Consider the following 16,012-nt stretch of genomic DNA (forward strand, 5'->3'; position numbering starts at 1 on the left):
TCTTTTACTCTGTTATTACATTCTAAACTTAAGAATAGGGGAAGGAACTTGATGAGGAGGTTTCTTTTGAAGGCTTGGTCAGGTGTTCCTAATCTAGCTTACTGTTGTAGGAAAAGAAAATATGCATAAGTGTTCAGTATTCAGAAATTCTTCTTTGTCTTGTTCCTCCTTATTTGTGGATGTCATTTTTCAAAATTGATATACATAATGCAAAAAGACTACTTCTAAATGGATGATAATTTTCTCTAGGGTGTGGTAGCCATGTGATAATTAACTGCTAACTGTGTATTTGCTGCCAAGGTAAGTAAATTATGCATCACAAGATGGTGCATAGCAAGGAAAGAAAAGAAATACAATATGCACATTTTTGGTCTGTAGTAATTTTCCTTTCTTAGACTAGATTGTTTTGATCTTGCTGAGGTAAATGGCCCTGGCAGCTTTTAAGGATCTCAGGGTTCCATTGGAAGATATCAGTTCAAGAGAGAAAATAATCTCTCCTGTCTAAAGCTGTTTATTCTTATAAGCTAATGTATTTTCAAACCACCTTCCAAGTGATATACTGCATTTTCATTGGAAATTTTTGATTTGTCCTATGCCAACATGGTATAGATTAATAGGGAGTGAATGTTTGGTTGTATATGTATCTCTGTAATATTACATGAAAATTCTCTTTACAGACTGTTCAGTAGTGGGTTGCCGTCTCGTATTGCTCATGGATGACCTTTTGTGGGTATTAACAGACTCGCAGCTCACAGCTGCTTTCCATTTTGTGGACTCATTGTCAGACCTGGTCCGTCAGGCAACCCAGCAATCACAGAAAACCAAAGCTGTAAGAAAGCTAGAGGTAAGTTTCATTTTTTTAGTGTTTCACCCCACAATGAACATATTTTTGTGTTTGGCTAGGTTCAAAGGAGCAGGTGTATGTATGTGGTGAATGTGTTATATAGTGGAAGAGAAAACAGAGATATCTGGATGCTGTTTCCTGGGAAGGAGTGCTTATGATTAGGAAGGGTACAAGAAAAATTAAGTGGAAGTCAAGAAAAAGGTGCACAACCTGAAAAAGAGGGCCAGTGAGAGATGGGATGAGAGATTATTGATGACCTTCAGAGGGAATAGATGAATACTGTAAGAAGAACAAAAGTGTAAATAAAGGCAACAGTTAAGAGTGCTTATAAGTAGGTGGTAACAGGCAAAGAAGAGGGGCAAAAGTAATGGAGTTAGTATTTCAAAGGACTGTTGAATTTATTAGATGATAGGGTGTTGGATGAATATGTGTTTTGTATAAGATGTCATGTGGAGGGAAAGAATCATGGTGAATTATATAGAGAAAAAGAGAAGGTAGTGAAAGCCTTGAAGGAGTGGGTGGGATTTGTAGCTGAGTTTCTTAAGAAACAGGCGATAGTGTTGTTGATTGGGTAGTTGGGCTATTTGACATTTATCTGGCACAAGCAAGCACAAGCTCAGGTGCCTGAGGATTGGCAGAATGCATTTAGATCAGTACTTGTAAAATATGCCTATGGGATTCGTTATGTTTTCCATGGTGGCTCTTATTACTCTTGTTCCCTATGGGTATCTTAACTAAACATAACATTGTGATAAGAGATTGCTGCATGACCATGTGTCCAGATTTAAAGTCTTATGTTTCATTTTTGTGAGCAGCATGTGAAACTGATAGATAGATTCTTATAATACTTGTTTATTGTATTGGGAAGCATAATTTTGTATTCACCATAATGCATTATCGAGAATAAAGAGATTGCTACCTCCAACTGATCCTTCTTTTCTGACCATGTCTGCATGAATGTTAAGTGGATTCTCACATGTTGAATTCTTTGTTAAGTGGATTCTCACATGTTGAATTCTTTCTTATATTGAGTCATAGCAGCAATAAACACTTGGTACTTATATCCCTCCCATATACTAGACTTACTTTGATAAAAGAAGTGTGTTCTCAGGTAAGTATGAATTAATCCTGCTATTAAGTACAAATGGATGGCCAACAGAGCCGTTTATTGGCAGAGTTTTGGATATGTTTTGATTTAGATTGTTCATTATTCGTGAAGCCCATGTTTCCTCGACATAATGATTAGGACTTTTCCATTTTCTCCTTTGATATTCTTTTTAACCAGTTTATAATGTCTTTAGGTGCAGAAGAGGCTCTCATGAGTTTAGAAATAATTTTTGATTAAAATAAGATAATTTTTGTGTTGAAATAGCTGAAATGCATTTTTATGGTATTTTCTTTGTTGCAGTCTTTGCCAGAGTTCCAGGCACAAAAGGCACAACAGGCTCGAGGCAGTGCAAGTCAGCAGTCTCGTGCAGCTAATGTAGGAAGCAGTGGAGGTCGGTCTCAAGCAACCCAGTCTAGTATTCCCAAAGCCTTTAACAAGTATGATGTGCCAGAGACTTCATATCACTTTTATTCGGAAAGGATTGACTTACACTTCTGTGATGACCCTGGACGTAAGTATCAAAACAGCATTAATCATCTCCCTCAAACATTGACTTTAGTCAAAGTCAGTGCTAAGCATAGTTTTGAATTTTTCTATGCATGTGCAAGAGGAAAATTTTGAAGTTTTATTGCTTGGAGGTATTTCTCTTTGGTATCACTTTGCATATTTTAGTATTACTCATTTTTCAGTTAAGCTACCAGATCATTTAGAAAAAGAAAGGAACAGAAAGTCAATTTACATATCCGTAACAGTATAGTATAAAATATGTGTAGGTTACATCTTGCTTAATGTGGACAGATGCCTCTCAGTGAGGTGGTAGTATCCTGGCTTAGGAGTGTTTAAATGGTTTCTGGAACCACCTGACACCCTCCATGTCAGGATTGCTGGTCTTACTTTCTGTTTAATTAAAATTTAGTCACCAGGTATTCACCAAGTTGATTTTAACATATTTCAAAAGTGCCACCCACCAATCCCTATTTTTGCTTCCTGTCCTCACACTTTTCTTGCCATTTTTTCATATTTTAAATCATATTTTTTTTTCAAAGGGTTATGACCTGCCCCTTTAAGAAAGCAGGTTTTTCACTTCTTCAAAAACTCTGAATTCCTTTTCTTTTTTTCTTTTTTCTTGAGATCTAGGCTTAAGGAATTGTGTATTTATGAGTTGAGCCTTCAATAATTAGATTTTTAAATAGCTAACTGCCTTTCTTGCCTTACTGAGTTAGCATCAAGGACAAACAAATGGTAACCTCGTTTGTTCACTTCCACTCTTCAGCTGTCTTATGTAATGTTCTAAAAACCATAAAAGATATGATGTTGATGTTAGTGCCTCTCAAAGAACTAGTTACAATTGATGTTTGAAATGGCAGAGAAAACTTTCGTTAACCTACGTCAAAGATTATTCTATCTGCTACTCTTACCTTGTTTATAGTGTAAATGGGATGGATTGACTTCACAAAAGTTTATCATAGGTGGATACAGGTATGGCAGCTTTGTTGGGATAAATTTTTCCAAAGATGAGATGCCTTTTTCCAAAGCCTGGCCCTTTAATTTTTCCCAGACAGAAAGAAATGCAAAGATAGTATTCTGAAGGGCCCTGTCTGTAAGGCCTCACTGATAAACAGTAATGAACATGGTTGTTTTTAGTGCCTGTAAACAAGAAACTCTTTGCAGATGCACGATGTTTTTTTCATATTTGAAACTTGCAATTGTTAGATATGCTGTTGCATGTACTTTGTGGCCTTTCTGTGAGCATCAGATATTTATAACTGTCAGAGTACATCAGTGTAAATGATATGGTAGTTTAATTAAACCAAATTGAAAGAGTGGGTTGAAGTTGCATTTCTTGTGGGTTTAAAACACTGTAATTTTTTCTCAATGAGTTTCTTACTAAATAGATAATTCTGAATTATATCAAGTCTCCTTCTCTCTCAATTTGAACAGCATCAGGCTCTCAACTTTTTTTCTTTTATAATATAGATGCCTTTCCTGCTTAATTGACACAGCATCAGGAACAAGGAAACAGCTGCCTCGCTCACAAGCACTCAGTCTTTAGCTATTGTTTATGATACTCTGTCAAAAGCAGAAATTACCATATAAGGCCAAGCCTTACAAATTACTCTACAGTTTACTCTGAACATTCCATATGTTATGGTTCTGTCAGTAGCATGTCACTGCCCCCAGTTGTATAAAACATGATCCATCAACTTCCATTGACCCTCAACCATTGTCACCCATGTATGCTAATGAATACATCTATCCCTGAACCATGTGTTCCCAGTCACCAGTCCTCTCTCAGCATGCAGCTTGACAACCCTTTTTTATATTTCTGTTTACACCAGGGATGTTATACCCTAAATACCCACAGTTAACACATCACCTACCCTTGAATTCATATCCTCTGTCTCCAAGGTTTAGTCCTTTTCTTCAGAACTTCCAAGACATTTGCTTAGCTCCTTCTAGAGTATATTCCTTTCTCATTTACTCTTGCACATGGAGTATACACTCTAACAGTCACCCATTTCTCTTAGGCTACTTTTATTCTAACCTACATAAACCTTGAACTATCTCCCTTGCACTTTTTAACATGATCCCACAACTCATTTCTCATAAGAAGAGCCACCCCTTCTTATGCAGATTATCGATCTCATTAGCCCCAGATTTTATGCAGTGAACATTCCTGAAACAGTCCATCCTTGTATCCTTCAATTTTGTTTTGTCTATAACCCGAACACCCACTTTCTCTCATCAAACATAGCACCTTCCCTCTCCTTTCTCTTCATCCAGGTTCTCAGTTTTTTTTTCATAATAGTTTACAGTTTCCCACATGAGTGAGGTTGTGCCACAATCAAAGACGTGGTCTCATTCATTCATATCCATGCTCTCGATGTATGTTTAATGCACTGAAACTCAAGTCCCATCCTCCACTAGGCCCCACAGACATTTCTGTGGTTTCCCTTGACCACTTCACATGTCCTAGTACAGTCCATTGGCATCATGTTATCCCTTATATGTCACATTTCACCAATTTGCTTTATATCATGCATGCCTTAGACCTTCCTGCATGTTCATACCCTGAACATTCAGAGCTTCTTCCACTCCATCCTTCCTCATCCTTCTTGGTTCCCCTTTTCCTTGTTCTCTCTGCTATCTGTGTATCTATATCTCTGGTGCCTGTTCCCATTAGGAACTCCCATCAAGGTGGTTGCCATAGCAAAAGCATTTCTACTTATTCCTGTCTTTATATGCCTCCCTTGCATACACGTTCCATGCAGTCTTCCACCAATTCTTTCCCTCCAGTAGTCTTCCACTCTGTTTCCTCATGTCACATGTGGCCTTCCTCTCACACCAACCACTTTAATTGTACTATCATGCACTCTCCTTGTAAACTCCCCTGTCTTGCACTCTTTCTACATGCCCAGACCCCCTCAGAGTATTACATTTCACCCATGCTACCACTCCACAATTCATTCCCTTCACATTCCCTGCCATACCACATCTCTCATACACCCCCTCATTTCTTTCATCATTCCATCTAGTCATACCACAAGCTCCTTTCAAATAACTCATTTCCACAACCTACATTCTTGACCTCTGTGGCTCATTCCATGTTCATGTTTTGGCTGCATGAGTCAGGGTTGGGAGGACTACGCCATCCCTTAATTCTCTCTTCACTTCCATGCCTACACCTATGCCCTTTGTTATTCTGTTACAGGCCCCATGACTCTTCCACCATGTACTGCTGTCTCCCTTATTTTTCCTTCCATATCACCTAACTTACCTAAAATAGCTCCTAAATACTTACATTCTCTTTTCTCCTCCAGTCTTTCTCATTTCATAGCTCCTAAATACTTTCATTCTTTTTTCTCCTCCAGTCTTTCTCATTTCATATCTATAATGCTAGATACTTTTGCTCGTCATTTTCACCACAAAAATCTGACCCACACATCCCCTACCTCTCCAAAAACCCCATTGCTCCTCACTTATTCTTCATTTAGTCACTTCCATGATTCTGTCAATCAACACTCATGCATACTTTTCGTGATATTCTTAACAGATTTATTCCCTTATAATTACTATATTCATCCTTAGTACCTTTTCCTTTGAATAAGGGAACAGTAATAGCTTTCACTCATCCCCAGGCACAACGTCCTGTTTCCATTCTAAATTTCATATGAAATACATCCAGTCCCTCTTACTTTCTCCTCCATACTTCAGCATTTCACCTGTAATCCCATCCACTCTAAGCGTCTTTCCTACCTTCAACCTCATTATTGCCCGTTGTACCTTTTTTTGTACTATAGGGTCATGCACTTGTACTTGCTATAAGCTCCTTTGCTTCAAACATGTATTCCCAATCAGTCATCCTCTCCATATGTCCACACCATTTCAACACACCCTCTTCACTTCTCTCATAAACACTTTTGTTACTTCCCTCCCACACCTTTCTCTTACCTTCTCATTTCTTATTCAGTCAACCCTCATCACACCATGCATTTTCCTTAGACATTTCATTTCTAACACATTCTCCCTATTCCACACTTTTCATCTAGGGCCCACATCTTGCATCCTTACAACATTATCGGGACTACTATACCAACCAGCAAATATGTGCTTCTTTTCCTTTACAGACAATGACCACTCTTTGCGCACACTCCTCAACATACCCAAGACCTTGTCTCCTTGCTCACCCTGTGGTTTCATCTCCCATGGTCCAATTTTTTACCATTTCCACTCCCAGGTATCAAAAACACTCCACTTTCTCTTGGTTCTTGCCATTCAAACTCACCCTGTAACTGGCCTGTCTGTTTGCTCAGCTAAACTTGATAACCTTGCTTTTATTCACTTTAACCCTCAACTTTCTACTTTTGTACATTCCTTTAGTTTTAGAAACAACTTCCTGCCATTTCTAACATGAATTTGCCACCAGACCAGCGTCATCAGCCATACCTGATTCACCTTCCAGGACCTGCAGGCTTGCCCATCTCTCTAAGACTCATTTTCACTTTCCTCACCACCCCATCTATAAATAGATTAAACAGCCATGGCTACATGATACATCCCTTCCTTAGATCTACGTGCACACCTGGAACCACTCTCTCTCTCTCCTCTCCGCCTACTTGCACAAATATATCACTCGATAAAGATTTTACTGCTTCAAGTAACATTTTTCCAACATGATGTATTTGTAAAATCTTCCACAAAACATCGCCATTAGTCTTACCATATTCTTTTCAAGATCCATGAATACCACATACAAATCCCTCTCTTTCTTGCAGTGTCTTCAAAGCAAACACCTGATCCACAAATCCTTTACCACTCCTGAAGCCACATTGTTCCTTCCTAAACTGATGTTTATTCACGCCACCATGGTCTCAATCACTTTCCCGTACAACTTACCAGGTACACTCAATGCACTTTTGCCTCTGTAATTAGAACAAGTCATTTACATCCTCCTTCCCTTTATACAAATGTGCTATACAGGCATTCTGCCACTCCACAGGCACTTCACCTGGAGCTATACATACATTAGAAATCCTAACTAACCAATCAACAACACAGTAACTTGGCATAATCTTGCACATGCATAGAGTAGGATTTTGGTATGGGCATTAATAGTTTATGGCTTAAAGGTCATCAGCTCCAAATCTTCATGATTTTAGATGAAAAAATGTGTTTTAGTCATGAGATAAGTAAGAAACTTAGATGAGTCTAAAGTACTTTTACATAAAATATTAATTTTGTTTGATTTCATGCATCTTTGTTATACTTCTTAGAATATAAAGATTTGTTTCATGTATACTGGACATTTATTTAGGCTTACACCTGAATTAAATTCAGTAATTTCCCTTCTAAAATCATTGCAAAAATTTTCCTTTGAACATGCTCCTTGAATTTTGAAGGAGGTAAGAAAATACATACAGGCTTGAGATTGTAGAAGAAGTTATCCCTGCATGAAGAGTGACAGTGATGATAACATTCAAGCTTGTATTCTCTGCAGTTATCGTGGCCTAGCCTCATAGTACACCATATTTTACTGCTTGTTACACCTGTACTTAAGATTAATGTTGACTGTAACTGTTGTGAGTCAAAGGATTGTTCAGTTTAGTACAAAGTGCGACGTTCTTCGAACTTAGAACAGTTCCATTCATTCTAAACTTTTTAATTCAAATGATGAATTCAAAGGGAGTGTGGACTTTACTTTTTACGAAGTTTCACCAATAATACTGCATTTTGATTTTACTGCTACTGAAATACATCCAGTACAAAGAAATGTGTTATATGATATGAAAGCTTTAATATGTTAACCCTTAGAAGCCAGCTGACCTTGCAGTTTGCATTCACAGAGTAGCCAAAAAAAAATCGGGTCATCAGAATTTTTGTTTTCTGTCGTAAAATGAAACAAATACATGTAAAGGATATGTACAGACATTTTAGCAAACATAATTTACATGGCTGTGGTATAGTGCTAAAGATAACAAGTAGACGCCTCAGTAAAGTTGGTTGTTAGATGTGGAGGAAGGGTGAAAGAGTGTGATAGTAAAGCAGAGGATAGAGCCTAGTGATGCACATTTATTAACGACTTTTACCACAGTTTATGAAAGAAATACATGTAGAAGTATAGGAAACATACAATACAGCAAGTTAACATGACTTATATGACTGTAATATAGCAGTGAAATTAATTCATATGGTAAATCACTCATCAGAGGAGATGGTTTGGTGGTGGAGGAAGGTAAGGGGGTTTGAGCTTCATTATGCAATTTCAGTACATGACGCATTACTGTTTATGGTCACTATTTACTCACCATATGTATTCACATATATTTACTTATACATTTATATTCATTTGTGTTTACACTTCTGAATTGCTTCTAGAGAGTGGCAGTCTCTCAAGAAAGTACCTATAGGAACAGGGCAACTTTAGCAGCCATACAAATGTCAGAATTTTGCTGGGGGTTTAAACAATGTCCATAAACATAAATGCTCACGTGAAGATTCATAGCACTTGCTACAGAAGTAGTAATGTGACAATTCCTGGCATTTAAGGGTTAAGATATCATCCCTGGCAGTCAGATGAGTACTATTTTAAGATTTTTATAGAGATCAGATGAATGCTGTGCCATGGTCAGAATGTCAGCCCCTATACTTATTGTGCATACATGATAACAGAATTGTTGTACTGTTATATTAGTAATTCATATTTGCCGGAGTGGGAAATAGGGAACATGCTGAAAGAAGAGTTATCAGTAAGGCAGTTGCTCAAATTTTTATCTGTAAATTCCAAAGCTGACCAAAGCACTTGTGTATATAATGAATTTCAAATTTCATGCACAAGTGAGAAGGCACATTAATTCTTTATAGTCAGCATACTGTAAGTGTGAACTTATCAGTTTCTCTTTCATTGCTGATGATAAATTCAAGAATCCATTTGTTATCCTTTGTATATGAAAATGCTATAAGGGAGATGCAGCATATGGAAATGGCAAGGGAAGAAAGACTATACCTGTAAGACTGTTAGAGTTCATCATTATCAGCAGATGATGCTGAAGAAAGGGTCTGTGTTAGTATGTTAATGGTGTCTTGCAGTATGTGTGAAAATGGAGGCAATGAGCCAAAGATTTTATTTGCAAATGTGAATCATTCTGTTGAGGGCACAGTATAAATAGTGAATGTGTTAATCATTACATAAAGTGAAATGGGAGAATACACATCTGGATATAGGAATAAGAATGGAATAAAGAAGATATGATGGCTTTAGATGATTATACATTTTTATTTAGTGTCAGTCCATACCTAACCCCTAGTATTGACACTTCTATACGCTAGCCTCCTAACAAGTAATTAGAGAATATATATTGTTTTTTAGCATTACCTGATGAAGTATATGTTTTTAATGTTGTATTAATTTAAAATTCCTTTATATAACAAGGATTTATGTGTGTTCTTTGCCAGCTTTCTTTTAATCTTTCTGTCACATCATTTCAAAAGTTCCTCAATTTGTTTCCACAGACTTCCTCTAATAAAGATGTTATTATCAAACTTTCAGAAATCAGCTTCACTACAGGGAGCCATCAGTTTTTATTAGCTTTAAGCACATTTATTTATTCACATTTTATCCCTTTACTTATGAACAAAACTTTGGACTCATAGGAGTTAAATATGGCCCTTTTATTTCTTAAACATGAGATCATTTATAAAATCCAAGTGCAGCAAATAGGAACTTTATTTTATTGAACTTGAATTTAAAAACATTACTTTCAAAATATGAGTATGATGCATTAAAAATCAGGTATGCAGTTACCATCCTTTATTCACTACACATTAATTCTTGTTTTAACCTCAGGACTAAGCTGGTTTAGTATGGTGTACTAATTGTAAGATGTGAAGAACTGGTCACTTTTATGTTGGCCTCTGGACAGCAAAATTTTTCCAGTTGAGAGGTGCCGCCTTGTCATAGTTGTAGATAAAGTTGATGATTTTAGTATTAATCTACACTTTGTTTGAGATACATATCGTAGTTATCAGGGGGTTTTTCATAGCATTTTTTTTTTATCAACTATGAGTCCAAAGTCAGAGCTCCTCTGCTCCAGTATTACTCTCCTTGAATTTTCTAAACAGGGTGAGAAAAAGCTGCTTGCCCAACACACACTAAGCAAACATAATTGTTGGTCAACTAGTGCATTGTATTATTTTTGTTTCATTTATGCTTTTTGCATGAATGTTTACAAAGTTTAGTAAAATGTTCACAATTTGTCTCAAAGGAATTTTACTGTAATAGTCAAGGAAATTTCTCTTTGGTCATGTCAGATGTTGATACATTATGTTCTGATAATTTTTCCCACCCTGTAATAACTTTGTTAATATGACACTCAGATTTATTTAAGATATCAAAGTTGATTACACCGAATTATATTTATGCCTGTTTCATGGTTTGCACTGCAGATTGATAGAATATATACAACAGATTAGATGCCAAAGTCTACCTTCAGATGATTCCTATTCATTTGAAAACTGCTCAGGATGTATGTGTTTTTGCCAATTTTTTAATGATATTATGCACCAGTTTCTTAGGTAAATTTTATTTCAGTGTATATGAATCTTGCAACTCTTCTCCATCCCCAAAATCATGTTATGGTCTAATCTTTGCTGACATCGAGTTTGGAACTGAAACTAGATTTTGAAAATTTATTTGTTGAAAAGGCTTCATTAGTGTAATAGATATGATCATCTGGTAGGTTAATTTGAAATTCTCTAAGTTGTAAGTTATCTCTAAATAACTTGACTATGTATCATTTATTTTGAATGCTGCTTCTTGCCAAGTCTAACCTGTCTTTCTTTATGCTAATTGTTAGGAATTTTTTCATTTTAACTCTCCATACATTATCACCCTTTATACTTTTTCATCTTATTTTTAATTGTCTCATAATTCATATTTCCTTTTTCTTTTAGCCCCTTATACTTGCATAGGTTAAGTATTAGTTTTAATTTTTGAAAGAATAATAGAATTCTGTAATGCAAATGAGCCAATACTATCTTTTGAAAACCTTTGGTAGAAGTATCATATTATAGTAAGCGATATGAACATTGATTAGGGGTCTCTGGAAACACTGTGCTTGAGTTACCTCCTGCGAGTGGCCTGTTAATGATAAGAAACTAAAGATTTTTGCCACGGCCAACACTTAGAGGGAGTTCCCAGAGGGAATGGGCATTAGAGATATAGATAGCTAGAAAACTTTGCTGAGCATGCACAATATATCCCTCAGACCAAGTCCATGTCCAGGGATGCAAAGACAGCCTGTTATTTTGTCTCTTATATTGGAAATTTAGTTCAGAAAGAAATTTGTATGCTGCTTCATACTAATTCTAGATTGGGTTATTTTGTTTTTTTATTTGCATATTTTTACATACTAGAATCATAAGTGATTTATGGAAACAAAGAGTTACTCTTTATTGAATGCTTAACTTCATATTTGATGTAACTTTGTATGGATGATGCCCATTCCCAGCATGATGAAGTAAATATATTACTGATAACATAATTGAGAAATGCAATTTTAGAAAGTGAAACCCAATTTCCCATAGACTTCCATTAAATGATTGGAGATATGTGTATATAAAAAAAAATTTGACTCCAAGGTGATGAAAACAAATTCAGGAACACAGAAAATATGTTTCAAACACATATGTGATATAGATGTGGTTATGTGTTTTATTTTATTAATGAAGGTAATAATAAGGCACAAGAATCAAAATTATGTTTTTGTTAACTATCACTTGAATGATCATAGTGTTTATCAGCACCTAACCTTGAATTTGGTTTTCAATCCACACTTAAATGTCTTTCCATGTGTAGAAGCCAGGGGAGCTTTAGTGTAGAATGACAAAAGGTGTGAGTAGATGAAGTTAGGGTATCTGGTGAGGAATGGGAGATGTTTAGGTAGCACTGCTTACATTTATGATAATAGTAATTATGATGATAATATAATGATGATGATGATGATAATAATAATTATAATAATAAAAATAATGATAATAATAATAATAATGATAATAATAATAATAATAATAATAATAATAATAATAATAATAATAATGATTGGGAGGTAAGTTTGAATGGAGAAAAACTGGAGGAAGTAAAGTGTTTTACATATCTGGGAGTGGATCTGGCAGCGGATGGAACCATGGAAGCGGAAGTGAATCATAGGGTGGGGGAGGGGGCGAAAATTCTGTGAGCCTTGAAGAATGTTGGAAGTCGAGAACATTATCCCAGAAAGCAAAAAATAGGTATGTTCCAACAATGTTGTATGGTTGCGAGGCGTGGGCTATGGATAGAGTTGTGCGCAGGATGGTGGATGTGTTGGAAATGAGATGTTTGAGGACAATATGTGGTGTGAGGTGGTTTGATCAAGTAAGTAATGTAAGGGTAAGAGAGATGTGTGGAAAAAAACAGAGTGTGGTTGAGAGAGCAGAAGAGGGTGTTTTGAAATGGTTTGGTCACATGGAGAGAATGAGTGAGGAAAGATTGACCAAGAGGATATATGTGTCAGAGGTGGAGGGAACGAGAAGTGGGAGACCAAATTTTAGGTGGAAAGATGGAGTGAAAAAGATTTTGTGTGATCGGGGCCTGAACATGCAGGAGGGTGAAAGGAGGGCAAGGAATAGAGTGAATTGGATCAATGTGGTATACCGGGGTTGACGTGCTGTCAGTGGATTGAATCAGGGCATGTGAAGTGTCTGGGGTAAACCATGGAAAGCTGTGTAGGTATGTATATTTGCGTGTGTGGACGTATGTATATACATGTGTATGGGGGTGGGTTGGGCCATTTCTTTCGTCTGTTTCCTTGCGCTACCTCGCAAACGCGGGAGACAGCGACAAAGCAAAAAAGAAAAAAAAAAAAAAATAATAATAATAATAATAATAATAATAATAATAATAATAATGATGATAATAATGATGATAATAATAGTAATGATAATAATGATATTTTTTTTTTTTCCAAAAGAAGGAACAGAGAAGAGGGCCAGGTGAGGATATTCCCTCAAAGGCCCAGTCCTCTGTTCTTAACGCTACCTCGCTATCGCGGGAAATGGCGAATAGTATGAAAAAAAAAAAAAATAATGATATTATGAATATGTAAATGAATATGTAAGAAAAATATTATAAATAACATTACTGCACTTGGTTGAATAGTAAGTGATGAATAGTTACAGTAATACATGACTTGACTTACCACAAGGACCAAGTAACATAACACTGAGCTGTTCACTTGCATAGCTGTGAACTTCTTCACAAACTGTTTATGATGTTCACAAAAATAGATGTAGGACTGTTCATATATCTGTCATAGAAGGTGAATAAAAGGGGAGGGAGCAGGGGGCTGGAAATATTCCCCTCCCATTTTTGATTTCCAAAAGAAGGAACAGAGAAGGGGACCAAGTGAGGATATTTCCTTTAAGGCTTAGTCCTCTTTTCTTACCGCTACCTCACTAATGTGGGAAATGGTGAATTTGTATAATAGAAAAAAAAATGATAATGATAAGCTTGTTCTTTCACATATCAGCAGTTTGTATCAAGGAAATATGCCTTTTGCTGTCACACTTGGAAAAAAAGAAAAAAAACGGTGTGAAGAAATTTATTCCATAACCATAGTCTTTGCCAAAGACATGTATGTTTTAAACCTGAACTTCCCATTATTCAGCATTTCAGAGTTTAAGCACTTGCAAAAAAAAAAGAAGAATTGATCCAAGTATTCATAATCATGTATCTAAGTGACCCCAAATCTAACCAGTTCATCACCTCCACAGGGGTTACCTGTCGTGTAAGTATGAAATTTCTGTTGTGTGTACTTGAGTTACTTTATCATGTTAACAAGAATGTGTCCACAGACAGACAGATGGACAGACAGGTATTGGGGTGATGACATAATGCTCCGTATACACTTTTTTAGGTGCAGGACATAAAAACAACAAAAACATGTTATGAAAAGCATTTCATATATAAAAGATGATGAAGAGATATAAGTGCCAGAGAGTCTTCTGACAAGAGTAGGAAAAGATATATGTATGGGGATATCATCCCAACATGATTATTGACAGTCAAAGGGAATTGGTTGCATGCATTGTTTTGTAACCTGAATATCCCCACCTCAGTGACAACACCATTAGATGACAGAATTGTGATAAAGACATCTTTGAGAGCAGTCTTTTGGTAACCTCATTATAATGTATGGTTGTATATCAGACCACACCAAATTTAAAGCATGTGCATGTTAGCTACATGATGAATCTGCATATCTCACTAGTATACATAGTAATGCTCTGTGCACGTGCAGACCATTGTGCTAAGCACATGGTTCTATCTAGGCAGGGCCTACAGTAGCTCATCGTCTATCATTGTCATCATACTAACAACAGCTAAGTAGCTGGAATGCAAACTACTTCATCTTCTTGTAATGTAGTGACTAATTCCATTAAAAGTTATGTAAAGATGTTATCTCAAATACTGTATAATCTCTTATTTTATAGCACTGACATATGTACATTTTACATTAATGAATTTTTTTTTTACTACACCTTTCCTTCATTATTCATAGGAATGTGTTTCTGGAAAAATGCAAGTTCGGTGAATCCACAATTAGGAAATCAAATGGTTTGGGAAAAATATATTTGCATTCCTGACACCTCTCAAAGCCACCCAGTTTTCACAACTAAAGAGACAATTCAAATAGGGATCCTTTGCATAGATCATACTTGAGCTTAGAGATGTCTGATTTTGATCTATCTGAACTGTCGGCATATTTTTTTTTATTTCCCAGTCAAAAGATGTGCCACTTTTGTCCCATTCCAAGCACTTAGGGACTGTGACTGAGCCACAGCTTTTTTTTGTTCTTTTCTGCATCCATAATTGTGCTAGATTTAGGGAAGTAGCAGACTTGCCAGTGGACCACTTGGTGATTTCAAATTTGTCTTCACTGTCAAATGTTACCTTTAATATTTTCTTTGGGAGGGGTGGATGATGCAAGTATATAATCCAGGAAAGGCATTTTTTTTGGCATTGAAAATTGTATCAAATAGTAGACACAGAAAAGGATAGAATTTACTCTATTGGAGCTTTTAGCTGCTTCAAATTTTCTAGAATTCTCGTAGTCAGCATCTTTCTTCTATGTTTTAGTGGCTTGGATTGATTATATCATTCTTCAGTGCCAGAGACTAGCAACTGTGATGCTTACATAGTGATTATTGATGGAAGTTTACATGTGATAAATAGAAATCTTTTAGTAATATTACAAGGATATTAACTTTGAAAACTGCTTCAAAGTTGGTGCTGTAGTTTTTATAGCAATATTGAGGAAAGTTTTGGAAAGAGGGGCAAGTATGAAGTCTGTTGTGGATGAGAGAGCTTGGGAAGTGAGTCAGTTGTTGTTCGCTGATGATACAGCGCTGGTGGCTGATTCATGTGAGAAACTGCAGAAGCTGGTGACTGAGTTTGGTAAAGTGTGTGAAAGAAGAAAGTTAAGAGTAAATGTGAATAAGAGCAAGGTTATTAGGTCAGTAGGGTT

General features: G+C 36.2%; 1 protein-coding gene across 2 annotated transcripts in view; it reads left to right on the plus strand.

The window, feature by feature from the left end:
- The window catches only part of LOC139752918 (bridge-like lipid transfer protein family member 3B), a 140,143-nt gene that overhangs the window by 24,712 nt on the left and 99,419 nt on the right, over positions 1-16,012 (plus strand). For both annotated transcript variants that reach the window (XM_071668977.1, XM_071668976.1), the window contains exons 6-7: positions 678-844; positions 2,253-2,463. In XM_071668977.1, coding sequence (XP_071525078.1) covers positions 678-844; positions 2,253-2,463 — 378 coding nt within the window. The remainder of the gene's footprint in view (positions 1-677; positions 845-2,252; positions 2,464-16,012) is intronic.

This window comes from Panulirus ornatus, chromosome 13 (genome assembly GCF_036320965.1).
Source record: "Panulirus ornatus isolate Po-2019 chromosome 13, ASM3632096v1, whole genome shotgun sequence".
Classification (NCBI taxonomy): domain Eukaryota; kingdom Metazoa; phylum Arthropoda; class Malacostraca; order Decapoda; family Palinuridae; genus Panulirus; species Panulirus ornatus.